Below are 26481 nucleotides of genomic sequence, written 5' to 3' on the forward strand. Positions count from 1 at the left end.
AGGTAATAAGAATAGTACCTTGCTCATGGGTTTTTGAGAGGATTCAGTGAGAATATATGGAAAAAGCTTAGAGCCATTCTTAGCATATACTAAGTGTTCAATGAATGCTAGCTGTTCTATTATTAAGTAGGTATTATTATTACCACCACTGTGTTACAGATGGGGCTCAGAGAAGAGAAATCACTTGCTCAAGGGCATAAGTGTAGGAAGGGGTGGAGGCCAGGATTTGAACTCAAGTCTTGTGACCACAGACTCTCAGCATCATGGTGGATCATAAGTCTTTCTGCAAGTGCCAGGGAGCCACAGGAGCCACTCAGGGCCACAAGTGACAGCAGAAGGCAGCTTCCATGACTGAGGATGGATTGGAGTAGGTGAGAGACTGGAGCTCCTGAGAGCTAAGAGACAAGTTCAGTTGAGGGTGGAGGGATGCTAGGAGCTCCAAGATAAGGACCAGACAGCTCATCGCTTCCGAGGACTGAGTGTGGAGAGGGCCCAGGCGAGGCGGAGTGTTTATACCTGTGGGCCAAAGTCATCTGAGAAGGAGGTGTCAAGGAGCTAAGAGGCCAAGGGTCCTGGTGTGGAGAGTGGAGTGCCCCAGTAACCACGGATAGGGAGAACTGAGCCAGGACATGGGGCTTAGCCAGGGACTGACAAAGACAAGTGTGGAAAGAAAGAGGTGGCTGTTTAAAGGCAAGTATGAACCCAGGAGGCCTGTAAGCAGAGAAGGTGGTGAGCAACTAGGAGCTTTGGGGATAGTTTCTTCCTCTTTTGCAAAGTAGGACTTTGTGGAGAAGGACCATGTGGCTCCTGGGCCTCCTTGGGGCCATTTTGAGGGCTTCTCACAGTAGTAATAATTACTGTGAATAATTACTTCTCACAGTAGTAATAATTTACTAGTAATAAAACAGTGATACTGATACCTCCCTCCTCTGTGGCTCTTCACCGAGAAGAGCTTTTCCACCTACAGTCTTGTATGAGCCTTGCAACAGCCTCTAAAACAGCCGTTCTCGAAACCTTTTGGTCTCACACCTCTCTCTCCTCCTAAGACTGATTGAGGACCCCAAAGAGTTTTTGTTTCTATGAGTTTTATCAGTAAGTATTTACATGAAAAAGTAACACTGAGAAAAAATTTAAACGTCTTTTAATTCAATTAAAATTAACAATTATAGGTCCAATTGATGTTAACATAAATGGCCTTTTTTTATGAAGAATAACTTTTCAAAAATACTTAGTGAGGAGTGTGACATTGGTTTCCATTTTTGCAAATTTTCATATGTCTAGCTTCCTAGAAGACAGCTGGCTTCTCCCAGCTGCCTCTGTGCTCAGTCTGTTGGAATTGTTTGAGCCAGCTTCACAGATTAGTCAGAAAAGGGAGCTAGAACCCCAGAGGTTCTCAGGCCATACTTGGAGAACTCTTCTAGAAGGAAGCTAAGCACTCACATTTAATAGTTGGAGGAGGGCAGCCCTGGTGGCCCAGCAGTTTAGCGCTGCCTTCAGCCCAGGGTCTGATCCTGGAGACCCAGGATCAAGTCCCACATCGGGCTCCCTGCATGGAGCCTGCTTCTCCTTCTGCCTGTGTCTCTGCCCCCTCCCCCGTGTCTCTCATGAATAAATAAATAAAATCTTTAAAAATAATAATAATAATAGCTGGAGAAACAGGCATGGAGACAGAGGACTAGGACTCCTAGCTCTTCCTTTGACTGCTACCAGGAGGGCAGCCTGAAGGACTAGCCCTCCCAACCTGGTCCCAGAATAGCCAGGGTTGACCGGCTGGTTTGCCTGAGGCCTGTGGAGGAAGTGCAGGACTAGGCGGCCCTGGGGAACAGGGAAGATAAGCTGCTTTGGCCTTGGGCAGAGGGGCCAGCAGCAGCCTGATATAACACCCACAGCGTCAGCCTGAGAAATGTGATAGTGCAGGCCCTGGCGCCCCCAGCCCCCACACTCCTGGGAGGAACCCTGTTCCCAGAAGTCTGTCCCTGGACACTGCCGTCAACCTCAGAGTTCATTTCCTGGTTAAACAAACATCTATATTAAATGGCCCGGTTGGGCAACGCCCAGTAGCAGCTTTTGAGGAGAGACTCAGGCACATGGCCTGCCAGGCCCCCTTCTTGTCCGGCTGGTGAAGACACATCCATCATCAGCAGAGTCACTAAAGCAGGACAGCCCCGTGTGTTCCACCCAGAGTCTGCCTGTCTGGCAGGAGGGGTTGGGAAGGACGTGCAGAGTGGCCCGTGCCCCAGCCCTACCAGAAGTCTGCCCCTCACAGCTTTGAGATTGTAACAATGATAATGGTGACAACTCTGAAAGTTGGGTGAGCCTGACCATGCCCATCCATCATCTCATCGTCTGGTCCTTGCAGGGTGGGAGTGCTGACCCCGTCTTCTGGATGAGGACGCAGAGGCATCTGAGAGGGGCTTACCCTCAGCCAGATAGCCACTTATGGCCTGGCTAGGATGTGAGTCTGGGCATCCTGAATTCCAGCATAGCTCTTTCCTGTGTACCATGGTAGGCACTGCTCTGAGGGTTGGAGACCAGAGAGAACTGAATCAGGATTATCCTGGGTCCTTCTGGAGTGCCAGACTCCTGCTACCACCTTTCCAGTACAGGTGAAGAATAGGTGTTTCCCAATTTGAAAAACCCTGCCATCCATAATGAGCAGAGATGCCATCTACCAAGTGCTTACTTTGTGCCAGACACACTGCTGGGTGAAGTGCTTAGTTGTTGAAGCCAGACTACCTGGTTTTGAATTTGAGCTCTGCCACTTACTAGCAGTGGCCAAGGACTTACTTGGGGCAAAGGATAGGACTTATCTGTGCCTCAGTTTACTCATCTGTAAAATGGAGATATAAAAATAGTACCTTGCTTATAGGTTGTTGGGAGGATTCAGTGAGATTACATGTGAAAAGCTGTTCTTAGCACATACTAAGTGTTCAATGAATGCTAGCTGTTCTATTATTAAGTAGGTATCATCATCATCATCATCATCATCATCATCATCATTACCACTGTGTTACAGATGGGGCTCAAAGAAGAGAAATCACTTGTTCAAGGGCATGGGAGTAGGAAGGAGTGCAACATGGGATTTGAACCCAAGACTTGTGATCCCAGAGCACAGGCTCTCAGCATCATGGTGGATAACAAGTGAGAATTGAATCACAGGCCCCTGGAAGATAGGAGATCATCTTGTCTTCATTTTATTGGAGAAGAACCTGAGCTGGGGAATCTCCTGACCCCTATCCTTTACAAAGTCATTCTATTGATGGAAGCATAACCAAAGGGTTTCTTAGCTGTTAAGGCCTGTCCTGGCAGCATATATTTTCCATTGCAAGGGTTTTGTTTACAAAGCCTTTTTGCATGTGGGACTCTGCAGGAGCCCCTGCTTGGAAGGAGTGAGCTACTCTTGTCCACAGAGCCCCACACTAGCCCTGCAGAGGCAGAAGGCAGACAGTGAGTCATGATTCGGCGCCTGTGGGAGGGCGGGAGGCCAGGTGAGGCTGGAGGCCTCCACAGGCCTCACTATTTCCCCTGCTGCTCCATGGATGCTGTGACAGCCCGCCAAGAAGCAGCAGTGAGATACAGGAGGGAGAATGATTGAGGGCCCAAGTTCTGCCCTATTTGGGTGGCCCTGGCAAGAACAAAATCTCCAAAAACACTGTGTTTCTTAGCCAAGAAACTATGAGGGTTGAAGCAGCCAGAGAAGGGAACTCATTTATTGAATGCCTACTGTGTGCCGGGCACAGTATCTCATTTCAATTATTCAGATGTTGATTGAACATCTGTGTGCAAGGATAGCATCAGGTAGTGTGGCTGCTGTAAAGAAGAGCACAGCAAGATGAAAGGTTATACCAAGTGGCTCTCACCCAGGGGTAAGATTGTGCCCCCACCTGCACTGCAGAGGACATTCGGGAATGTCTAGAGACATTTTTGTTTTCACAACCTAGGGTGGGGTCTTTTTTTTTTTTTTTTTGAAACCCCATGGGTTGGGGTCTTGACCATAACACTGTATAGTTGCTCTCGCAATAGTTTCTGGTCATTAGAGTAGATCATTCACTTGACCACTGGCTCCTAGAGTTTAATAACACACAGGTTCAGGATAGAAGGGAATTTAGAGGTTACTTTATTCACACATGGGGAAACTGAGGCCCAACCTCAGAAAGTGACTTGTGCACATAATACCAAAAGGCAGTGGTGGAGCTGGAACCAGAAGCCAGGTGTCCCATCTGAGTGCCCTCTGCTCCACCGATAGCCACCCCACCCCTAGCCTTACCTGCGCTTTTCTGTCATCAACTATCCATTCTTTCAGGCTACCTCACAGTGTCTTTGCTCTTCTGGGTCCCAGCCAGCAGCTGTGTCTGATATCTGGCAGGTTCGGGGCCACAGAGGAGGGGCCTGGTTATGGCAAAAGGACCAGCCAGGTGTCTGCCTCAGCCCCCACCCATCCTTCCTGTTTATAGACATCATCTCAGTTATTCCCAAATCTTACAGGTACAGAAGTTGGGCCTTAGATGATTTAAATGGCTCACCTTCTGAGGTCAGCCAGGATAGTTAGTGCTTCCCAAGTGGAACAAACACTCATTCTCTCTTTCATTCACTCATTTAGTTCTTTCAGTCAACAAAAGCAAGCCTATTATATGTGAGGCACTGGCCATGCAGGGGTGAAGTTTATGGTTCCTGCCCTCCAGGAGAGACATAATTGGCATCCCGAGAGTAGGATGCCCCAGAAAGGATACTTGAACCAGCTGGTTCAGGGAGGGGATCCAAAAGGGCTCCTTGGAGGAGGTGATAGATACCATGGTAAGTCTTGAAGGATAACTGAGAAATAGCCAGGCAGAGAAGGAGAAAAGGACACCAAGGGGACAGAACGTGCAAAAAGAGCTCCCTGTGCGCCAAGAACCACAGGTTATTCACGGTTGCTAGGCCTGTTGATGGAGGCCAAGATCACACAGTCGTGATTGTGGCCACATATTGAGCACTTACTATGTTTTGGGCAGTGTGCTGAGCATTAGCTCAACAACCTTCTGAGTTAGATGCTCTCAATATCCACACTGGCAGAAAAGGAAGCCATGAGGTTGAAGATTTCACAACTTGGAGTTCCTTCTGTAAACCTGACACTGTTGGAGGTGGGGTCTCCCTTCCCCTCTCTGAATTGGTGTTGTCCCTCCTGATCACTCTTCCCTCTTGCAGATGGAAGGACAGTCCAGAGCCCACATCATCGCACAGGAACTGCTGTCTTCGGAGAAAGCGTGAGTTCCCAAGCAGCTGCCTGTGGCCTTGAGCTTGTTCACAGAACATCGCCCCTCCCTGGCTTAAACAGGATGGCAGTTAATGCAAACTCAACCCTCTTTCCCTCTGCAGATATGTGGAGATGCTCCAGCACTTATATCTGGTGAGTTAATCATTTCCATTGTCCAAAACTAATTGCCCTTTTACAAGGCTGTGATATAAGAGACAGAAAAGCAGTGAGGAGACAGGTGATTTCGATGAACAGAGGCTTGGCAGCAGACAGATGTCCAGCAAGGCTTTTCGTGGACATCTGTCTCTTGATTCTTGTGCTTCAGGGGATGAATAACACCATGCTCTCCATGGATATGTCTCCCTGCCCATGTGTATGGGGGGGATGTGCTGAGGTTTCTGAAAGGGTGTTTGCAGTTTCCTTAGCTCTCTTGCTGAGGAAAGCAGGAGGAGGATAGTTTTTGTTCTGGGTCATTGCTCTGTGTGTGAGTTTAGGTGTGTGTGTGTATGTATGTGTATGGGTGCATGAGTGTGTGTGTGTGTGTATGTGTGTACATGTGATGTATGTTTAGGTCTGTATGGACCCTAACATATGTTAGCACAATGACAGAACAGCTTGAGTATAGAGAGGCTTTCTTAGTCATCCTAGCACTGGGGCAATGACACCTGAGCCAGTGGAGAGGAGATCCTCTGGACTTTCAGTGGAAAGGAGGCCAGACCTGAGGACTTCCTGGGTATCAGGCACTGCCACCCTTTACAACCCACAAAACTGCCTGGAAGGTCTTCCTCTGCAGTTAGATCAGTTCAGTTCAACAAACATTTTTGAGCACTTACTATGACAAGAGCTGGAAAATAGAAAGTCAAATCAGACAGGCTCTTTCCCAGGAGCTCCCTGGCCAGCGAAGGACACAGATTAGAAAATGAGTAATCATCTGGAATACAGGGGAAGGGACTGACAACCTGGGGAAATCTAGACAGGCTTCCCTGAGGTGGTGACTTTTGGGATGAGTCATAAAGAGGGGTGAGGGAAGAGGGTACAGCAGAGATGTCGGAAGTGAGGGAACATTGAGAGCACCTGTTCCTTGAGATCTCTAAGCTATTTCCAGTCCCCTAGTAGTTTAGCATCTGGTTGCACACTGTTGGGCATTGCTCACCATGTCTATCCAAGAACATCAGAGTTGGGAATGTCCACCCTGGACATTTTGTCTGTGGTGATATGGAAGCCCCAGGAGGGTGACTAAGCCAGGTGCCTTATATTCCCAGTGCACTGTCATGTATTAACCCTACATCTCCCAACTGCCTTTGGAATTCTTTGTGGGAAAAACTTCTCTGGATGCAACAGAGCACCCAGCACCAAGCCCGGCCTCTTGCTGAGTCCAGCTGAGGTTCTTGTCAGTGACATCACCCTAGTGTCACATTGCTGTGTGAGCAAGGGCTCTCAGGTCCCCAGAAGCAAGACAGAGCACTACTCTGGTCTCTGCACCCAGCCCCTCATTTTTGCACTTTAGAATGAAAGCTTTATGTGCATTATGAAACCCAAAAGCCCTCTGGTATGAAATATACCACCCTCTTACACCTTAAAGATCTCTTTAGGAAGGGCAGGAAGAGTCACTTCCATTTTTAGTTCTCTCTCCCTTGCCTCTGAGCTGGCAGCATGACAGAGAGGCTGGGCTTTTTGTTTTATGACTTTGTTAAGAGGGTTTTAACTGGGAAACTTCCATCTGTGTTTGCACTGCTTCCTGCCAGTTGGAAAGATGCTGAAACCGCTGGTAATCCATAATAATATCCTGAGGAGAAAAAAAAAAAAAGAGCCCATAAAAGTCACAACTCATAAGCTAGTTTCGGGAAATTGTGGTCCAGAGCTACATTTATGACGTCAGTGTGTATGGGGACAGAAGTGGCAGGAGACCCCCAATTTGACTCCCAAGTCCTAGCCAGGGACATGAGTCTTAAGGAGACCTGTAATGTTTGAGACATTCTCCACCACTCCCAATCTGGATCTATTCCTGATTACAAAAAGTGGCATGTTCTCTCTCAGAATTCCTCCTTATAAATTTGGTGCTATTGAAATTCCAAGACTGCTCAGTGATGGGAAATGCTGACCATGCATTCTGAACCTCCCCGGCTAGAAAGGTCTCTGGCTCCATTATGTTGTTTTGAGGGGTGGTAGGGTAGCGCCTGGTCTTCTCTGTTTGGGAATTCAACCCTGTGCTTGTGAAATGGTAGATAGACCTAACTCAGGGATTACTAAAAGTTCTGATCATCCAAAATTGAATCCTAGTGGTCAAGAGCCTGTTTTTGTGTATCCTATTAACTAAGAATGGATTTGATACATTTTATTTACTTATTTATTTATTTATTTATTTATTTATTTATTTATTTATTAAGATTGTATTTATTTATTTGAGGGAAGGAGCACGAGTAGGAGAAGCAGAGGGAGAGGGAGAAGCAGATTCCCCACTGAGCAGGGAGCCTGACTCAACTGGGCTCCATCCCAGGACCCTGAGATCATGACCTGAGCCAAAGTTAGCCACTTAACCAATTGAGCTACCCAGGCACACCTATATGGTTTAAATGTTTGTTAAAAAATGGCAAAGAAGATGCATCAACTATACTTCAAATAAAATGATGTAAGAATTTTCAATATATTCTGGATATTAGACCCTTGTCAAATACATAATTTGAAAAAAAAGTGAAGAAGATATGACTGAGACTATATGTGGTCCACAAAGTCTAAAATATTTATTATGTGGCCCTTTACAGAAAAAGTTTACTGACTTCTGGGTTAAGGACTCCCTTCTATCCTTCCAGGAACTCAGTCATAAATGCGTTCATCCCCCTGCCCATCCATCTGTATAATCATATTCTCACCCACTCATGTAGCCAGCTTTTCAACCACTCTTCTGTCCTTTAATCTATCTGTGCCCCCTTTGGTGTACATCTGTGCTCCCATTCATAACCACCCTCAATTCACCCACTATTCAGAGGCCCACCCATCCTCCCTTCCGGGCATGCATGCATGCATGCATCCATCCATCCATCTACCATCCCATCTACCCATCCATCCATCCTTGTATCCCTCTGGCTTACTCCTGTTGGATGGGACATCACAGGATTTTTACAGTGCCTGTGGCACTGAGATGGGCCTTCAAGCCCCAAAGATAAATAAGGCCCAGAATCTGCCTTTGAATATGGGTCTCTTTTTTGTAGGGGAAAAGGTTGAAGTAGGGAGGAGAAATAAGTAAACAGTCAGTTATGCTAATCTGGGGTAAGTATAATTTGCACAATTATAGTTTTGTGCAAAATCTGCAGGAGCATGGGGAAAATAGAGACTTATTCCCCTTTGGGGTATCTAAGAAGATTGGCAGAAGGGGTGTCCTAAGATGGACTTTGAAGGAGCCCAGTGGAGGAGGGTACATAAGGCAGGTGGTCAGCATGGAAATGCTCACAGGCCTGAAGGTACATGATATGTCTGGAGAATGATGCATCATCATACATGGTTAGAACATGGATAAGTTTGAAAAGGCAGGTTGCAGGTGGAATTGGGGAGACAAATGATTAGTCCAAAAACCAAGCATAAATCCAGGCCATGGGCTTTATGCTTTTTCTTATATGTGATTTGTTATAGACCTTGAACAGCTATGGCCTGTGGACACCTTCAGTGCTCTGCTAATTCATCTACAAAACAATCCCTGCCTAGCAAAAGCTGAAAATCCCTACCATGAGTTCCTCTTTTGGGCTAAGGCATTGAAGGCCTTTTCAGAAGCCAGTGTGCCAACTAGGAGAGGTGACCCTGGAGGTTATCACCGTCTGATTCCCTGAGAGAAGCTCCCTTCTCTAAGACGTCCTATACCATCTGATTTGATTGCTATCTGCCTTTCTGGTACTGACTCCTACCACTTTTGTTGTTTGCTCCAGCCACTCTGACCTTCTTACTCTTCTTTACATACTACAATACATTTCCATTGCATGGCTTTTGCACTTGCTTTTCCTGCTGCTGGCATGTCCTATCTGTGATCTAATATCCAGTTCCTCCTTCTCATTCTGATGTCAGCTCAAAGAAGTGGTGCCCAAAACTTAGTGGCATAGAACAAGCATGTTATTATACTTGCAAATTCTTTGGCCCAGGAGTTTGGACAGGGCAAAGTGGGGAGAATGTGTCTCTGCTCCCCAGTGTCTGGGGAGGACTTCAACACTAAGAGCAACTTGATGGCCAAGGGTTAGAATCACTCTAAGTTTCATCATTCAGGCTGGTGGTTAATACTGGCTATTGTCTGAGACCTTGTTTGAGCTGTTGGCCAGAACACTTACTTGTGGCCTCTCCATGTGGTCCCTCTGCATGGGTAAGTTTGGGCTTCCTCACAGCATGGTGGCTGGATTCCAAGACTAAGTGTCCCAAGAGAGAGCCAGGAGGAAGTGCGTGGCATTTTTATGACCTAGCCTCAAGTCACGTAGCACCACTTCCACCATACTTTGTTAGTGGAGACAGTCACAAAGGTCTACCCAAGTTCACAGGGAGGAGATATAGTTTCCAGCATCAATGGGGGAAATATCAAGCTTACATTGCATAATGACCATGTGAGATAGGAGATAATGTTATGAGCCATTTGGGGAAAATACAATCTACTACAGAAGCCTTTTCTAATCATTCTATGTCAGTTAAAAACTGTCTTCAACTGCTAACAATAAAAACCCAGTTATGATAGCTTAAATAACTTAAAGGCGATTCTCTCATGTGAAATAAGACCAGAAATAAGAGATCTATGTCAAGTTTAGCAGCTCCACAAAGTATCAGGGACCGAAGTTTCATCTTTCTGTTACATCCATTTCCGATGTTCCTCATGAACACAGGATGGTTCACTAACAGGATGTTGCAGTTCTAACCATCACATTCAGGTCCCAGGCAAGAAGAACAAGAAAGGGGGGAAATTGAAAGGTCATGCTTCCAGCCCTCTGATTTTAGTATATGTGCTGCCAAAGCAAGCATGCTCCCAGGCCTCTGAAAGCTTTACTCAACCACTCCTGCTTCTGTCTCACTGGGCACTACTACTTGCAAGGGACATCAGGGACAACTGGGACATCAGGCACCCAAGGAAGGCTCTCCCCATTGCGAAGGCAGAGACCAAACAGAAAGCACTGGAGGACTTCTGAGATTCAGTCTCACAACTGGCACATCATCACTTCTTTCTGCCTACATCCCAATGGCCAGAGCAAGTGCCATGGTCTGGCCCAAAGACACAGGACAGGGATCTGTTCTCCCCATGATAGGCCATGGCAAGGATGTGAATGCTGGGGAGGAACCACAGCTGTGCCTCCTCTTCTGCACCATCTCACACTTCATGTTATTTTCTTCACAGAACTGTTCATATCTAAAATCATCTAATTTATGTATTTGTTTACTTGTGATGTATTCTCATTTTTGTTCAGTTCTAAGTACTTTCTAATTCCCCTTGTGATTTCTTCTTTGACCCATGAGTTATTTAAAATTATGTTGTTCCATTTCTAACTATTTGTGAATTTCCCAAATATCCTCCTGTTGCTGACTTTTAATTCCATAGTGGTTGGAGAATATACTTTGTGTGGTTTTAAATTTTTTGAGATTTGTTTTATGACTGGCATATAGTATATCCTGGAGAATGTTCTGTGTGTGCTTGAAAAGAATGTGTTTTCTGCTCTAGCTGGTGGCTGTCCTGTAGAGATCACTTGGATCAGGCTGATTGACAATGCTGTCTTCTACATCCTTGCTGGCTTTTTGTCTCCTCCTTCTGTCCCTTACTGGGAGTGGAGTATTGATTATTGAGTATCTATTTCTCCCTTCCATTCTGTCCACTTTTCTTCATTTATTTTGGGGGTATTTTTAGGGACTTGTTTATTGCTTTATCTCCCTCACTAAACTCAGAGCTCCTTGAGGACAAAGAGCTTGACTGGTCCCATTCCCTGTGTCTTGTGAGGCCAGGTACACCCTTAGGGCTCAGTAAATATCTGATGAGTGAGTGATGGTGGGGTCAATCCTTCCAGCAGTCTGAACCACTTCTTCAGTTAGAAATACTTCCTGTGCACTCCTTATGTGCTATGTACTGAGTCCTTGACCTTCCAGAACTGACAGTCTAGGAAGGAGACAGGCACAAAAAGGGACAATGTTAGTACGATGGTAGGGGCATACTGAACCTGAGGTTCAGAGGAGGCACCCATCCCAGGCTTTTGGGGATTGGAGAAGGATTCCCAGAGGAAACGTGTCTAAGCTGAGACCTGAAGGATGAGGAGCAATTGACCAGGTGAGGAAGGCTTGTACCTGGCAAGGGGATCTTCATGTGCTAAGGTCTGGAGGCCAGAGATTGGCTGTTTGGGAACTGAAAGAAATGCTGCATGGCTGGAGGGTGTGTGTGAGTGAGAGTCATGTTCGAGGGGTGGGTTTGGTCCCCAGAAAGTCTTTGGGGAGGCCATTGGGTGATTCCAACAGGAGGGGTCACTGGAGTGCTGCAGGTGGTGATTGGCTGGCTGAGGGGTGCAGGAGAGGCAGGGAGGGTTCCACACTGACCTTAGATTTCCAGCTTGCTGACTCATCATAGCATCAAGTGCTGGGAGGGATCAGAGTAGGTGCAGGGGTGATGAGGAGTTTAGTGTGGGTCTTATGAAGTGTGAGGGGTGGGAGAGGGACATCTCAGTGATCAGCTGGGCACTGGATGTGCACCAGAAGTGATGGAGTGTGGAGATATCAACTGAAGCCCCGGGAGTGGCCGGGAAATCCCTAAGGGAGTTGGGGGCAGTGGGGAAAGGGCTCTCAGGTGCCTGAGGCCTGGCAGGTTTTTGGGTTTTTAAAAATTTGTTTGAGAAAAAAAAAATTGAGAGAGAGAAAGAGAGTGTGCACAAGTGGGAGGAGGGGCAGAGGGAGAGGGAGAGGGAGAGGGAGAAGCAGGCTCCTCACTGAGTAGGGAGTCCACGACAGTGATGATGATGAGGACTATGAAACAGGTCTCAATCCCGGGCCCCAGGGCTCGATCTCAGGCCCCTAAGACCAAGATTTGAGCCAAAGTTAGAACTTAACCAATGAGCCACCCAGGGACCCCCACCTGGCAGGTTTTTGTGAAAAGGTCAGAGGGACTAAAGGAGGAGTATTAGGAGGACACAGTACAGAATGGCAGAGGAGAGGCTTCTCAGATCCTCCCTAAATCTGTCCCGCTGATAGCACCTCCACTACCCACCTTGCTCAGTGGAAGTAGCCACCTGAAAGAGTGTCAGGAGTGCCCAGAACAGAGCCAGATTTCTCAGACTGCTTGGGGGAAGAGGACACTTACTCAAAAGCCCTCCCTTACTCTGCAAACATGTTTACTTCAACTGTGGCCTTGGTGCTGACATGACTGGGGCAAGTGTAGAATCTAGAGGGACTCAGAATCAAATGTATGAGTTTATCTAAATTTGGGTGCTGTCAGTTTTCCCCCCACCCAGTCCTGTCCTTCCTCACCCAGACAGCCCTGCCTTCTCATTGGAGGGGTGGTGGTGAGCATCTGTTGACCATCTGTTGTGTGCTTGACAATTTACATATGTTCTGTCATTTAATTACACATACTCTCTGCTCAATAAATACTTCTCAGATGGTTGAATGAGTCCAAAACTGAGTCTCAGAGAAGATGAGCGACTTGCCCAAGGTCACACAGCTAGTAAGAAGTAGGGCCAGGGCCATCTGACTCCAGAGCCCTGAGAAAGGGAGGAAACAAGTGGAAGTAGAACAGTCTGTGTAGGTGTAAGGGGCCTTAGGAGGGGAGCATCAATGTGAACAGGAGGAATGCAGTCAGGGAAGGCTTCCTGGGAGAAAGGATGTTGAGATGGACAGAGAGTATGAACAGACCTTCCAGTGGATGGGAGCAGCAGGAACAAGTGGACAGAATGGAGGGCTTGGGGGCATGGGGCATACAGGAAGTTGCTAGAGAGCTGGTCTTGGGGAGAGCCTGAATAGCATGGCCCAAGGCCTTTCGTAAGGGAGGTGTAGGAATTTGGGAGCCCTGAGGACTTAAGCAGGGCAGATGCAATGAAGGAGTTTGGGGGAAGGTTGGTCTGGTGGGTTGGGTGGGAGGGGGTGATGCCAGGGTACCAGCAGGTTAACCCAGACCAGACTCCCAGGTGGCCTCATGCTGGGGAAGTTGTGTGGAGCTAGGAAGATTATGTGTCTGTCTCTTACTTTTATCTTTGAGCCCCTGTCTGCGGACAACATTAAGAAGTAACTTTTAATTGAGTGGGGAGGGTTCTGTCTTTAAGTCTTTGCTGGGCTCTTCCAGGACAATGAGCTCATTGGTCTTTATGGACTCAGAGACAGATTTTGGTTCAGTGTGAGAAAATATGCTTTCTCCCCACCTGAACTGCCAGGGAGGGGGTGAGCTCTTCTTATAGGGAGGTACGAATGTAGTAACTTTTGGGGAGTTCTTAGTAGAGGGGTTCCTACCCCAGGTGTGTGGCTCTTCCCTGTATGTTTTCATTCAGTTCAGGAAAAAAATGCTATGTGGCCCTGGAAAGTCTCTTTTAATCCCTCACCCTGAGATGGCCAGTGGGACTCAGACGTTTTTAGCCATGGAAGCTCATCTTCAAATGGAATTTTACTCAGACCCCCAATATGAATAGTAGCTGAAAACAGAGATGCTTTGGTTCAAAGGTGAGTGGAGGCCAAAGTTTGGGCTCTGCCTCCACCTCCCTTACCTCCAGGTCTTCATGGAGCACAGTGTGAGAAATAGTCAAATAAATGAGTGGTTCTCCCAGTGTGGTCCCCGAACCAATGGCACCAGCATCACCTGGGAACTTGTAAGAAATGTGTATTCTTGGGCCTCATCCCACAACTGCTAAATCAGAAACCCTGGGGGAAGGGGCTGGCCATCTGTTTTAATGAACCCTCCAGGTGATGCTAATGGACAGTAATGTTTGAGACCCACAGATAGATGATCCTGTAAAGTCCCTTCAGCATGAGTTCTTTATGATTCCTTGCCCCTTCAAGACAGGCATCCCCTGCAACTCTAGTCCCTAACTTGGGCTGTGCACAGATAGCACATATTTAAGAAGGCTTTAAAAATATGGTTTAAAAAATGAGTTAAAAAAACATAACTTATGGACAGCCTGAGTGGCTCAGCGGTTTAGCGCTGCCTTCAGCCCAGCACATGATCCTGGAGACCTGAGATTGAGTCCCATGTCAGGCTCCCTGCATGGAGCCTGCTTCTCCCTCTGCCTGTGTCTCTGCCTCTCTCTGTCTCTCTCTCTGTCTCTCATGAATAAATAAATAAAATCTTAAAAAAAAACAACTTCACAGTTATGAACAAAGCTGGGTCAATTTAAGGGTGAAATGAAAGTGAATGAGACACAATCTGCTTCTGCATAATTGGAGAAAATATAACAGAAACATATAGAGTAAATATATAGCCTAATAATGCAAAATATTGTAAAGCCATTACTTTTTAAGACTGGGATACACATAGCGCTGCCTCGAGGTATGTAGTAGGTGTCCAGGAGTACTCAAGGCCACGGGATAAACAGAACACATTTTCTAAGAGCATCTGCTTTGCTTTAGATACATATTTTGAAGTAAACTAAATCACACATGGATATATTTTAGAGAATAATGTAAAATATGCCTTAATTCTTAAGCTAAAATATGAGACTTCAGAGACATTCTGAAATCAGGGTAGTTTCATTCAGGCTGTGACCCCAGAGTTCTGGAGACTGTAGGATACTTGAAAGACCCCTAGACTGATTGATGAAATAACCTAGGAGGGCTTCATGATGGAGGTGGCATTTGAAGCAGCTTTAAAAGATGAGCAAGATATGGATCAGATGCCAGAAGCACAGAACAAAGACACAGAGGCTGGGAAAGAGGATTCCTATAAAGCAGTGGTGCTCAAAGCGTGGACCCAGGACCAGCAGCAGCAGCATTACCTGGAACATGGGAGAAATGAAAATTATCCAGCCCCACCCCCAGCCTCCTGAATGGAAGCTCTGGAGGCAGGCCTAGTGATCTGGGTTCGAGTAAGTCCCACAGATGATTGTGAAGCATGCTTATCCTGGAGAAGCACTGGTATGCAGAGTGAACAGTGAGGTGCAGAGGCAGGCTGGACAGGCTCTTAAAGCACCATGAACTCCAGGCCCAGGGAGTTGAAATGAAGAGCTTGGAGGAGACACAAACACAGTGGGGACAAGCAATGCTTGTCTTCCTTCTTCCAGGGACCTCGGAGAGCTGTTTTCCTTTTTAAAAAATGTTTTGTAACTTACATACAGTTAAATGCACGAATCTTAAGGGTAGGGCTTAAATCCTTAATATGTGTGTGTATGTGCACTGTAACCACCACTCAGAACATTTTCATCATCCCAGCAGATGCCTCTGTGCCCCTCCTCAGTCCATGTCACCCTCCAGAGGTTACCGCTATTTCGCTTTCCATCATATTCGATTGGTTTAGCCTGTCATGGGACCTCATATGAATGGAATCATGAATTATGTATTCTTCTGTGTCTGGCTTCTTTAGTCCAACATAATATGTGAGATTCATCCAAGTTTTCATACTTATCAGTATTCTTTTGTGTGTATATACCACCGTTGGTATATCTGTCCTCCTGTTAATGATCATATTTAGCTTGTTTCCAGCTCAGGCTATTCTAAAGCTGCTATGAATGCTCTCATATGTATCTTTAGGGAACGTGAGTACTCATTTCTCCTCAGTATCTGCCTAGAATGGAATTGTTGGTCACAGAGTAAGCACAGATTCAGCTTTATTAGGAACTGCCAAATGGGTTTTCAAGGCGGTTGAAGCAATATTTACTTCCACCCCCAACATCTGGGAATAACGTTCCTCATGCTGCCAGCACACGGGAATTGTCAGTCTTCTTACTTGTGGCCATTCTGGTGATCACGTGGTGGTTTCTCATCGTGGGTTTAGCTTGCATTTCCTTGATGGTTTATGAAATTGAGTATCTCTCTGTTTATTATTTATTTCCATTTGGAAATCCTCATTTAAAGGCTTTTGCTTACCTTTTAATTGGGTTGCCTGTCTTTTTCTTACTGGTCTGTAGGAATTCCTTAAGTATTCTGAACATAAGTCTATTTTCAGATATGCATATTGTGAATATTCTCCCAATCTGTGACTTCCCTCTTCAATTTTTTAACAGCTTAGTTGAGATATAAATCTCATACCATACAATTCAACCATTTAAAGTATAAACTGCAGTGGTTTTCTGTATGTTTAGAGTTGTGTAGTCATCACAACAATCAATTTTGGCACATTCTCATCACCCCAAAAAGAAACTGCAAACCCCAGAGTTGTCACTCCCCATCACCCTGCCTCAGCCCTAGGCACTCAGCTATTGAATTCTATCTCTGTAGATTTTCCTGTCCTTGAAATTTCATATAAATTGTAGTCTTTTGTCATTGGTGTCTTTCACCTAGTATAACGTATTCAAGGTTCATCTGCATTGCAGTATGTGTCCGTACTTCATCCTTTTTCATGGCCAGCATTCCATTGTGTAGATAGACCACATTCTGTTTATCCATTTATTAGTTGATGGACATTTGAGTGCTTTTCACTCTTTGACTATTCTGAAAATGCTGCTATGATCATTCACGGACAAATTCTTGTGTGAATATATGTTTTCCATTCTCTTGGAGATATACCTAGGAGAGCAGTTGCTGGATTATATGGTAGTTTTTTAACCTTTTGAGGAATTACCAGTTGTTTTCCAAAGTGGCTGCACCATTTTAGATGCCCACCAGTAGTGTGTGAGAGTTCCAGTTTCTCCCACCTCCTTGCAGGACTTGTTATTATCTTTTTTATTATAGCCATCCTGATGGGTGCAAAGTGGGATCTCACTATGGTTTTGATTTTGCATTTCCCTAATGACTAATGATGTCAGACATCTTTCCATGTGCTTCTTGGTTATTTGTATATTTTCTTTGGACAAATGTCTTCAAATCCATTGCCCATTTTTTAATGGGTTATCTTTTCATTGTAATTCTATATACAAGTCCCTTATCAGATCTGTGATTTGCAAATATTTCCTCTCATTCTGTGGGTTGTCGTTGTTCACTCACTCAATAGTGTCCTTTGAAGCATAAAAGTTTTTAATTTTGTTGTAATCTAATTTATCTGTTTTCTTTTGTTGCTTGTGCTTTTGGCATCATATCTAGGAAAGCTCTGCCTAGCCCCAGATCACAAAGATTTACTCCCATATTTTCTTTAAAGAGTTCCATAGTTTTAGCTCTTACACATAAGTACTTGCTTCTGGGTTGATTTTTGTGTATGGTATAAAGAAGGAGTCCAGATTCATCCTTTTGAATATGGATATCCAAATATCTCAGCACCATTTGTTGAAAAGGCTTTTTTCCCCACTGAATTTTCTTGGCACCCTTGTTAAAAATCACTTGACCATAAACGTTTATTCCTGGGTTCTTATTTCTATTCCACTGATCTTTATCTCTGTCCAATGCTGATACTACACAGTCTTTTTTTTTTTTAAGATTTATTTATTGAGAATGAGAGAGAGCAAGCGGGGGGGGGGGGCAGAGAGAGAGACTCTTCAAGTAGACTCCCCACTGAGTAAGGAACCTGACATAGGGCTCAGTCTCATAATCCATGAGATCATGGCCTGAGCTGAAATCAAGAGCTGGACAGTTAATTGACTGAGCCACCCAGACACCCTGATACCATTCAGTCTTGATTCCTATAGCCCTATGATAAGTTTTGAAATCAGGAAGTGTGAGTTCTTCTTTTTCAAGATAATTTTGGCTATTCTAGGTCCCTTGTACTGCCATGTGAATTTTAGAATCAGCTTGTCAGTTTCTCTAAAAAAAGGTAACTGAGATTTTTATGGGGGTTGAGGTGAATCTGTAGGGAATATTAACCTCTAACAGTATTAAGTTGTGATTATGAGACATCTTTCCACTTACATAGGTCTCCTTTAATTTCTTTTCTTTTAGAGAGCAGGGAAGGGCAGAAGGAGAGAGACTCTTAAACCTGCTCCACACCCAGTGTGGAGCCTGATACAGGGCTTGGCTTCACAACCCTGACATCATGACCTGAACCAAAATCAAAAGTTGGATGCTTAACTGACTGAGCCACCCAGATGCCTCTTCTTTAATTTCTTTCAGTGATGTTTTATTGTTTTCAGAGTACAGGTTGCATGCTTCTTTTGTTAAATTTATTCCTAAGCATTTTATTATTTTACATCTTTCTTTTTCAGTGATTTTAAAATTCTATTTATTTTAAAGATTTATTTATTTATTTTAGAGAGAGAGAGACAGAGCAAGAGCACAGTGGGAGGAGCAGAGGGAGAAGGAGAGAGAATCTTAAGTAGACTCCACACTGAGTGCCAAGCATGGAGGCCAGTGTGGGGCTTGATCTCACAACCCTGAGATCATGAGTCAAAACCAAGAGTCAGTGCCTCAACTGACTGCACCACCCAGTCACCCCTAATTCAACTTTACAGAAAAGTGACAAGAATAGGAAAAGTTACATAGAACAACCAAATTCCTTTTTTCCATATTTATCTGTTAACATGAAATCTAATTTACTTATTTTTCTGAATGGCTCATACATTTTTTTTAATACAGTTTAAGAAGTCTAGGGGTGCCAGGTGCCTAGGTGGTTCAGTGGTTGAGTGTCTGTCTGCCTTTGGCTCAGGTCATGATCCCAGGGTCCTGGGATCGAGTCCCACATTGCAAAGAGCCGGCCTTTCTCTCTGCCTATGTCTCTGCCTCTCTCTGTGTGTCTCTCATGAATAAATAAATTTTTTTAAAAGCCTAAAAAAAAAAGGATAGGGGCACCCATGTGGCTCAGTCATTTAAGTGTCTGACTCCTGATTTTGCCCTAGGTCATGATCTCAGGGTTGTAGGGATTAAGCCCTGTGTTGGGCTCTGTGCTGGGCATGGAGCCTGCTTAAGATTCTCTCTCCCTTTGCCCCTCCCAACTTCCTCTCTTCTTAAAAAAAAAGTCTTTGTGTGCCTCTACATAGAATTATTTTCAGGGTTCCAAAATATCCTCCCGTGACTGACCAGGCCAGGTGAAGCCATGTCTACTGAACAGGTCGGGGCCTGCCAGTGCGTGTTTGTGACATTGGGCGGGTATGGTTGAGGTTGATTCGTATTTGGCCAGATGGGATCCTAGTGAGTCTATTTGACTTTTGGCAGCAACATCAGTGGTTTGACTATTTGCAGGGAGGAGGAAATCCTGGTTACCCACCAACTGTTGATCCCAGAGAACAGAGATGCTGTGTTGCCCAGAAAACTCAGTAGTGTGTTTAGAGAAGAGAGAAAGGGGCCAAGGGACCAGGCCCCTGTACGTGAGGTCTCTGCTTCTACTGCACACAAGCCCAAGACAGGGTTCTAAGAACCATGTGAGCTCCGGGAAATGTCTGGGCTCCAGAGGCAGAGAAGCAGTCCCTACACTCGGGCCTCTCCACCAGACTGCCTTAGGGTTTCCAAGGGTGGGCACAAGCCCGGCCAGCACTCTGAAGAACTAGGTTCTAGTCTACCTCCTGGACCTGAGCAAGTCAGGTCCCCTGTCTGGGCCCATTTGTAAATGTGAGGTTAGTGTGGAGCAATGGAAAGATCTGGGACTTTGGAGTCAATCTGACTTGGGCTCAAATCTTGCCATCTTGGTGACATTGGGCAAATTACTTAACCCCTCTGGGCCTGGTTATTTTATCAGCTAATAGAAATAATATTAGTGTGAAAGTGAGAGGGTTGTTCTGAAGATTAGATGGGAAAGTGAATGTACAGTGTTGAACACACATGGCTAACATGGTGCAAGTTTTTGGTACATATTGGGTGTTGTCATGTGTTGCTCACTTTCCCTGGGAGCACCCTGGAGCGCTCCCACTCTGGGTGCTGGGGATACAGAGATAAGTAAAACTCAGTCTAGGGGAGAAGGAAGGCACAGGAACAAATCATCCTAAAACATAACAGAAGGCAATGTATACAAACTCTGTGAAGCATGAATTTGTATCCCCATTTAGCAGAGGGGGAAATTGAGGTCCACAGGGATGAAGTGACTTTCCCAAGGTCACACACAACTCTCCAGGTAGACAGGGACTCATTTTTGTTCTCTAGGCCTTGACTTGGGACCTAGAGGCTCTGAGGCTGGAACGGGAGCTCCACAGAGAGCTGGGAAATGAGTATGGTGAGAAGGCAGACCAGATCAGAAAGGCCTCTGGTGCCCAGAGGGGTTCGGACTGGACCCAGCAGGCATTGAGACCACTCAGTTCTTTTTCCTTATTATCTCTAGTCTGTCCCCTCTCTCCATCCCCATGGCCACCATTGGAGGCCACCATCTAGGCCTCTCTCCTGGATGACTGGAACGGTCTTGCTCTCATTCTGGCCACCTCCAGTTTGTTCTCCCAACAAAGTAAATTTTCTAAGAGAGATCCCAGGATGAAAACCAAGTGCCTCTAAAAGCCCACAGGGCCCTGTGGGGTGGGTTCTCTGTTCTGATCCTCCAGGGCCATCATACTCTAATCCTGTACATTTTTTGCAAGGTGCACACACTCACATGCACACACACGCTACACCCAAGACACACTCAATTTAGTTCCTCCTCCGCCTCAAGGCCTTTGCACGTGCTGTCCCCACTGCCTGAAACACTCCCCTCTTTTTTCAGTGGAGGTGTTGCCTTCCTGGCATGCTTTCCCAGAGGTAAGCCAGGTCTCCCTCTTATGACCAACTGTGGCTCCTATGCTTTTCCCCATCACAACACTTATACCTTTGCATCGAATTTGTGTTTTTACTCCTCTCTTTTTCCTAGATTACAAACTCTTTGAGGGCATAACAACATTTCCTGCTCCCACTCTCTCCTCAGGGCTTGGTGCAGAGCAGACACTCAGAATATTTGTTGAATGAATAAGGGGATGAGAGCCGGATATCTCCTACTCTCTTCCTCCGTCTGACAGACCCCAAGTGCAGTGATGGCCAGAATTATTAGGACAGCAGAAATCTTTCAGGGAGTGATAGATGGTGTGGCTGGCACTCAGCGCTGCCAGGCAATGCAAGAGTTTTAAGAACGGATGTTTGTGGCGAGTCCAATTATGCTCCAGTTTTTAAAATGAGTCATGTTGATGATGGCCATCCTGCCCGTTGGGACTAAGTCAATTTAGTGAGAATTAATTACAGATGAGAAACTAGCTTGCAGAGCAGTTAATATTTTAGCTCCCTGGGGTGCAGTGCACATGCAGCCATCACTCTTGTCTTTGCTTGTCCTTCCTTCTCTCCCTTGCCTTTGCCCTCTTCCCTTTTTTGTGGTAATCTGGGCAGCAGGGTGACCAAATTGCAATCTTAGCTCCCTATGGCCTATTGTCCTTTTCTGTTAAATAAAGGTCTTTCAGTCAGTCAGTAGTCAGCAAGTACTATCAAACTCCTCTGTGTCACATGCTCTGTTGGAGTTAAGAAACACAGCAGGAAACAAAAACAGATGTGACCCTGCTCTAAAGATGTCATACCCAAAATATAATCACAGCTGCCATGAGGATAGCACTTTACAGTTTACAAAGCAGTTTAAACATCAGGATGAGCTTCTCAGCAGCCTCATGCTGTACTTAGTGATACTGTTATCCCTACTTTACAGATGAGGAAACTGAGGCTCAGACAAGTGACAGCTTGCCCACAGTCATCAGCTACTCTTCTGGTGTCTCTGAGCTTGAACCTGGTGCAGATCCGATGACAATGTGTGAAAAATCCTCTGTCAATCAACTGCCCAAGCAAGAGGGATTATTGTCCTCATTGGGATGTTTTCTTCCTTTCTTTGGGGTGCCAGGGCTGAGAAGACTCTGCAGGACTGGAGGCTGGCTCCTAAACATGGAGACTCATAAGGAAGAGTGGGAGGGTCCTCCTGCCCTGGGTAGAGAAACCCCTACTCCCAGTTCAGAGCGACCCCAGGATCTCAGAGCAAGCTATGGGCAGAAAGAAGGATTAAACACCACCTCCCCCTAGTTCCTTCTCACTTGTAGTTCACACTTTCTCCACCCTCTGAAACATGCTTTCAGGAAAGGCTCTGATAGCTTAGATACAATGGGATTTGGTTTCTAATTATAGCTCTAGCATGTGGCCTCCACTTAAGGACACACATGCCTTCAGCCAGAGAATCTGTTCATTAGTTCAAGACTCAGCCCCAAGTTTCTGACCTCAGTGATGGGGCTAGAGGTGTCCTGAGACCTTCAAATTGCACCAGACTGGGGCTAATGAGGGCTGGCCTTAGGAGGAACCAGCTCATCCACCCTCCTTGGAACCACAGGCCAGGGTAGGCCGCCGTCTCCTTGTCCTCCCTGCCAATTCCCGGCAGAGCAGGTTGCAGTAGCAGGAGGTCAGCTCCGGACAGGATGAGGTGTTCAGGAAGCAGAGACCTTTGTAACCCGCACATCTGTGTCCTCCGCCTGACGGCACAGGCAGCATCTTTACAGATATTGGAGGGGCAGGGCACAGCAAAGTGTCTGCCTCTCACATTCTGGGTCCTGCCCTCTCCTCAGTCCCTCCTTCCCTCCAGCCCTCCCTCTCTCTCCTCTGTCTTTCTCCCTCTCTCTTTTTCTCTGCTTTCTCATTTTTCTTTCTCTCTTCCCTTGTCCCCCCATCTGGCCCTGTCCTACCTCCCTGCCTTTTTTGCCTATCCCTCTCCTTCTCCTGCATTCCTTTACTTGGGGGGGGCGGGGGGGGGAGCGGAGACCAGAAAGACTTCCTGGAGGAGGGGCTGCTCATCCTTTCAGGCATTTTGTCCTTTCAGATCTCAATGTAAAGAGACCATTCTAGCAATGAAAACTGTTCAGCAGTGGAATTAACTGTCTTGCTCAGTCATGAGTTCTCCATCAGGGAGGCAATCAAACAAGGCATTGTGATCATCTGTCCTGAATGCTATAAAAGTGATTGGACCTTCTTAATTTGGGCTGGACCACAAGACCTCTCATGGGATGTCTGCCTAATGTGCAGCGCTCCACAATTCGAGGTGGTCTCAGTGTATCCCATGTATTTAAAACTACAGACCTATGGCTCTTGCAAGAGTGGGTGTAGTTGAAGATAAAAAATTTTTTTCATGAGGAGGGGGCCTTGTATTTGTCATAATTTTAATGTTCACTAAATTTAGTTGGATTTTTTTAAAGTGATTAAAACAAAGAAGAAAAAAATCATTCCTAATGTTTAAATCATTAAATTTAGTTGGATTTTTTTAAAGTGATTAAAACAAAGGAAAAAAAAAGTCATTCCTAATCTCTGAGCACAACCACTGTTTACATTCCCTCCATTTCCTTTTACTTTTTCCTTTGTTCCTGTTTTATAGGACTGTGTTAGGGTAGAAAGACAACTTTTGTATCCTTTCTTGATTTAGCTCTAAGACATGAATATCTGTACATAGTTACCATCTGCATCAATTTCAGTGATTGCTTAATAAGCCATGGAGGGTTTGCCTATGATTTCTTTAGACTTTATTCTAAAGCAACACAGTACATGAACCTTTTCAAAGATAGATAATGGTAGAGCACTTTGTATTTCTTCAGAGAGGGAATCACCCAACTTTTCAGAAGAACAGCATGCCCCAAGTTCAGGAATGACCATGCTTTAAAGCCCTCCGCTGTAACAGCAGTTGTGTTGGGTGCTTTTGGGGCATCAGTTACCTGTGATCACCAGGTATGTGTTATAACCCCTATTTTACAGGTGAGAACACTGGGGTCTGAAACGCTGGCCTAAGGTCCTATGCTATCTGTGTGTAGGCCAGGGCTTCAGAGCCCCTCGGGAGCTGCCAGGGAGAACTTGTGCTCAGTCCTGTCAACTGGGTAACAAGCCTTTGGGGTTTCAGGATTTCCATGGAGCTGTCACAAGGGCCTTGGATGAAATAGACCAAGAGGGCAAGGACACGTTGTCCAGGGAAGAGCTGAGGCGTGGCCTAAGCGAACTCCCAGCCATCCGAGACCTTCATCAGGGAATCCTGGAGGAGCTGGGGGAGAGGCTGTTGCACTGGTGAGCTGTCCATGGACTCCTTTCCCTACTTCCACTGCAGTGGGGGGTGGGGGCAGTTAAAACCCCACCATGTGGAATGGTGTCTTCATTTGACTGATGTGGAAGCCAAGACACAGGTGTTAGGTCATTTGCCCAAAGTAAAACGAGTGGGAGTACGAGAGGGTCAAGCTGTGGTTCCACCCAGTAACGTGACTCTAGCTCTCACCACTTACCACGGTGCTGGTCCCAAGGCTGAGTTCTCCCTGTCCCATCCCCCTCCCCGGCTGCAGGGAGGGCCAGCAGAAGGTGGCCGATGTCTTCCTGGCCCGGGAGCAGGAGTTTGACCACCATGCTGCTCACATCCTGCAGTTCGACAGGTATCTGAGTCTGCTCAGTGAGACCTGCTTGCATTCTCCACGGCTGGCAGCTGCTGTCCGTGAGTTTGAGGTGGGTCCCTTGGTCCTCTAAGAACTTGCTCTAATATACAGGGGTGGGGTGGGCATGGAAGGGCTTACTGCAAACCAGGGGGGCTTCTTGGTAGGTCTGAGGCTGAAGGTCAGAAGGGAGGGCCTGGATGGGGGAGGAAAGGGTGGCCCAGCTGGAGGGAAGACCTAGAACTGAGAACATTCCCTGATGGGTGATTGATGACAACTCTATGACCCCCCACCATGGCAAGGGTTTTAGTGACTGTTCTCCTGTCCCAGTAGAAAAGCACAAAGCAAGCTGGGGCCCCAGCTGTTAGAGTAACCAACAAATGGACCATCAACTGGGGACCCAGTTACTAGACAGAAAATGGGGGCTTTTTTCTTTTACTGACACTAGATGCAAAGCAGGGACTAGTAGATACATGTTACTGAATGTAGCACTAACTGTGAGGCTAAGGAATGAACTGTCATGGCAGGGTGGTGCTAATCTGGGAGGCCTTCCTGGAGGAGGGGGACCTGGTTTTAAAGAGGGGAGAAGCTCGGTGTGGCCAGGAAGTAGTGTGGATGGGACAGTGTATGAGAGATTCCATGAGCCTGGTACCTCAAGACAGGGGTCTCTAATGGAGTTTTGTCCTCCCTTGTCTCTTGGGAGCAGCAGAGTCAGCAAGGAGGTGGCCAGAACGTGAAGCACCGGCTGCTGCGGGTGGTTCAGCGCCTCTTCCAGTACCAAGTGCTCCTCACAGGTGGGCCCCACAGGAGGTCAAGGTACACTGAGGTGATGCAGGGAAAGAAGGCACCTAAGAAGGGGTGCTGGTGACATTGGCAAGCTGTGTGATGACCCCCTCCCCTCCCATTGTGGTGGGAATGGGTAGTAGGAGGATTGCTCTCAGTTCCTGGCTACTGCGCCTCCAGACAGGCTGGACTGTGCCACCACTTTCCCTCTAGCTGAGCTTTGGATCCCCTGCTGCCACCTTGGAAATCTCACTTCAGTGGCCATCTTTGTCTTCCTTCAGCCTCTCCCATCCTAAAACACAGAAGCTCATACCTTCCCCTGTTCTGCATTTCCTCAGTTAGTGCTTCATTTCCCTAAAGCTGTTCTTATCACCAGTCCCTTCTTGTGGCCAAAAAAGGCCGCCTTAAACCTGCTCTGACCATCTCATGGCTTAGCCACTGACAACTTCCTGCTTCTCAAAATCATCTCATCCTGAGGCTTCTGTACTCTCTCCCCCTGCCTCCCTCGACCTCTCTACTACCCCTCTCCCATCTGTATTGACAACTCCCTTCCTCTACTGTTCTGTAAATGTCAGTATTTCTTGGGGCTCAGTCCTAGGTCCTCTTTCCTTCCTCCCCACTTTACAAACTCTGCCCCAGGGAAAGTCATTCCCTCCCCTACTTCCACCTCCCAGAAACACCACACCTCTGTCCTGAGCTCCAGACTCATTTACCCAACTGCCTCCCAAATGGACAAAGATGCCAGGCCTGGAGAACTGCTGTTCCAGTGAGGGAGACAGGCAACCACACAAAGAGATATGTATGTAATTCCAGGTGGTGACCAGGCCATAAGGAAAGTCTGTTAAAGCCAGGGAGACAGAGAATTTGTTCATCTAATTCAACAAGTGTTTATTGAGCATCTACTCTGTACCAGGCCCTGTGCTAGATGCTAGAGATATAGCACTGAATTAAACAGCTGAAACTCTGTGATGTTGTGGAGTTTTTACGCTAACAAACTAAGAAGGAAATAAAAATATATGTCAGAAATAAGAGCTCTGAAGAAAATAAAGCAGGCTGAGGGGATGGAGGTAAATAGGCCTCTGAATTAGATACAGCACTCAGGAAGGACCTCTCTGAGGAGGTAACATTGCACAGAGATCTCAGCAAAATGAGAACATGAAC

General features: G+C 46.3%; 1 protein-coding gene across 3 annotated transcripts in view; it reads left to right on the forward strand.

Annotated features, from left to right (window-relative positions):
- FGD5 (FYVE, RhoGEF and PH domain containing 5) overlaps positions 1-26481 on the forward strand; it is a 120182-nt gene that overhangs the window by 60712 nt on the left and 32989 nt on the right. For 2 of the 3 annotated variants that reach the window (XM_072720231.1, XM_072720233.1), the window contains 5 exons: positions 5185-5243; positions 5356-5386; positions 24024-24184; positions 24454-24610; positions 25244-25331. In XM_072720231.1, coding sequence (XP_072576332.1) covers positions 5185-5243; positions 5356-5386; positions 24024-24184; positions 24454-24610; positions 25244-25331 — 496 coding nt within the window. The remainder of the gene's footprint in view (positions 1-5184; positions 5244-5355; positions 5387-24023; positions 24185-24453; positions 24611-25243; positions 25332-26481) is intronic. The other variant, XM_072720232.1, reaches the window with a different exon arrangement.

The sequence above is a fragment of the Vulpes vulpes genome, chromosome 9 (genome assembly GCF_048418805.1).
Source record: "Vulpes vulpes isolate BD-2025 chromosome 9, VulVul3, whole genome shotgun sequence".
NCBI classification, from domain to species: domain Eukaryota; kingdom Metazoa; phylum Chordata; class Mammalia; order Carnivora; family Canidae; genus Vulpes; species Vulpes vulpes.